Genomic DNA, 2,303 nt, shown 5'->3' on the forward strand with positions numbered 1-2,303 from the left:
TCGAATTTGAATTGTAAATTTGAATTTTTTGCGGGAAAACGTACTGTAGGGGCGGTTCTAGATTGAACCGCCCCTACAAACAGGTATTATAGAGGCGGCTGGCACTACAGCCGCCCCTACAAATAGATTTGTAGGGGCGGTTGGTGATTGAGCCGCCCATACAAATAGATTTGTAGGGGCGGTTCGTAATGCCAGCCGTCCCTACAAATCGATTTGTAGGGGCGGCTCAATCACCAACCGCCCCTACAAATAGATTTATAGGGGCGGCCTAAGAACCGCCCCTACAAATGCATGATTTGTAGAGACGGTTCGGTAGGGGCGGCTGGCCAAATCGTCTCTACAAAGGATTACCAGCCGCCCCTAAAAATGCTTTGTGTAGTAGTGTATGAAAGTTAGATTCTGTAATAGGACTAGGACTCTTCTCTTGTAACTGACTAGGAGTAGATACGTGTCCTTATCCTGTCCCCTATATAAAGAGAGGTATGGTGTATCCCCTTGTAACCCTAACAATCATACAATCAATCCAACGCAAAAGGCTACACGCCGACTGGACGTAAAGGTTGTTACTCGACAAAAGGGCCCGAACCAGTATAAATCGTTCGTCTCTTTGTGTTTACTGTTGAATTCTGCGTACGCCGAAGCCCTTCGAACACTATCCCGGGTACCCCGTGACGAGTTGTTGGTCATCAAATACCGACATTCTCAAACCGTATTCTTTTCCTTGGACACATGCTTCCATGAAATTAGAAACAGTAAAAGTCGAATCATGCGTGGAAATACACAAAACAACAATATAAGAGGAAGGAATAATTCGTTGCCGACTGGCTATGGATGTTCTTGAGGGGCCTCACAACAGCCGCCGATGATGGCGGGCATGTAAAATCCAATGATGATCCCGCTATGAACAAAGCACAGGATGGCTCCGATGCCCACGGCATGGCCGTGCACGAACCCGAACCACCTGGTCGCGGCGACGAGCAGCACGCCTCCGACGAGGAACACGGCCCTACGAGGTACGAGCGCATGCATCGTGTCCAGCAGTTATTTATATAATCATCAGTCCTGATCATAGTACTAGCTAGGTAGTGCCATTTTATATAGTCTGCACACACAAGAATAATGTCCAAGATGTGCATACAATGAGACCCATGTAATCGTCAATTTCATCCTTTTACTCATGGATGCCCGGATGTCCATCAGTTGTTGCCGGCAGCTGTAGCTGTAGCCGCAGCAGTTGCAATTGCAGCTGCAGTTGCAGCAGCCAGATATGTTGGCTGACAAATGGGCAGCTATAAAGAGCACCGACGCGGCCACGCCCAACCGGTGCCCTAGTACATCGCATTTGACCTGCCAGTAACGCCGAAAGCCAAAAGCGTCAGGAGTGAAAATCGACTATATCAGCTCAAACTCTCTTACTACTCTGCACATGAAGATCTTTTTAATTGCAGGGATCGGATCAAAACCTGGAGAAAAAAGTTATAAATATATAACTTTGCAATAATCGCACCTTGTTTCGCGCATCCTGGGCCAGAATTGCTAGTATTCCAGCAGCCATATCCAGGGCTAGAACCACAGCGCAGACAATAACAGCACCAGTCACTTTTGCCATGCCGTGTAGCGTCGTCTATTCTCGGGTTCTTCTCTGACGAGAGGAGTTGTGGCCTGTGGGAGGAGCGATGTCACACAGTAAACGAAGGGCTACGGTGGCTTTGTGTATGTATATATATGACTGCATAAGTCACAGAATAAAGCGAGGAAAGTATAAGTGCAACAGGGGTTCAGGGTAGAGACTGTCTAAAGAAGCAAAGTGTCTTATGCTTTCCTTCGATTCTTTGTTCATGTCGATCTTTATTTTACCATAAAAAATTCCCAGCTTGTGTTCAGGGTAGCTTTCCCTGAGGCTTAATTCAGGCTTCACTGAGCCACCAGCATCGCACATGTAATAGGACACGCACTTCTCTTTTTCTTTCAGACTAGCAAAAATGCCCTTACGTTGCAACGGACCCAATACATATACTAATTGAACTCCGCGTTATTGCTAGATGCGAGCTGTTAGCGGGAGTCATGTGTCTGAGTCAAGTACGAGAGACGGAGGACATGACCCAATACATATCGGAGTCATACCCTATATTCATCGCTAGTTGAGGGTTGTTCAAATTCGTGTGGATATAAGACTATAGGTCGTAGGTCTGGATCAAGTAAAAAGAAATGGGCGGAAGGAACTCTCCACTATCTAGATAGTTAGGCGAGGTGAACAAAAAATAAAATTTTGGCTATTTAATATTAGGTAAGGAGACCCACTG

At 46.3% G+C, this 2,303-nt stretch overlaps 1 protein-coding gene across 1 annotated transcript; it reads right to left on the reverse strand.

Annotated features, from left to right (window-relative positions):
- Nucleotides 1-825: 825 nt before the first annotated feature.
- Nucleotides 826-1,609, reverse strand: LOC136454603 (protein VASCULATURE COMPLEXITY AND CONNECTIVITY-like). Its single transcript, XM_066454974.1, has 3 exons — nucleotides 1,508-1,609; nucleotides 1,139-1,347; nucleotides 826-1,006 (listed from the first exon to the last, which is right to left on the reverse strand). The coding sequence occupies exons 1-3, from the start codon at nucleotides 1,607-1,609 to the stop codon at nucleotides 826-828; spliced, it is 492 nt and encodes a 163-aa protein (XP_066311071.1).
- Between the last annotated feature and the right edge of the window lie 694 nt (nucleotides 1,610-2,303).

This window comes from Miscanthus floridulus, chromosome 5 (genome assembly GCF_019320115.1).
Source record: "Miscanthus floridulus cultivar M001 chromosome 5, ASM1932011v1, whole genome shotgun sequence".
Taxonomy (NCBI): domain Eukaryota; kingdom Viridiplantae; phylum Streptophyta; class Magnoliopsida; order Poales; family Poaceae; genus Miscanthus; species Miscanthus floridulus.

Bases quoted from the DNA above. Each gene is read 5' to 3' on its own strand.
- LOC136454603 (XM_066454974.1), bottom strand. From the start codon at position 1,609: ATGGCAAAAGTGACTGGTGCTGTTATTGTCTGCGCTGTGGTTCTAGCC. The intron at 1,348-1,507 runs GTGCGATTATTG...CGTTACTGGCAG, and splicing joins CCCAGGATGCGCGAAACAAG to GTCAAATGCGATGTACTAGG. The intron at 1,007-1,138 runs GTATGCACATCT...CGTACCTCGTAG, and splicing joins ACGATTACATGGGTCTCATT to GGCCGTGTTCCTCGTCGGAG.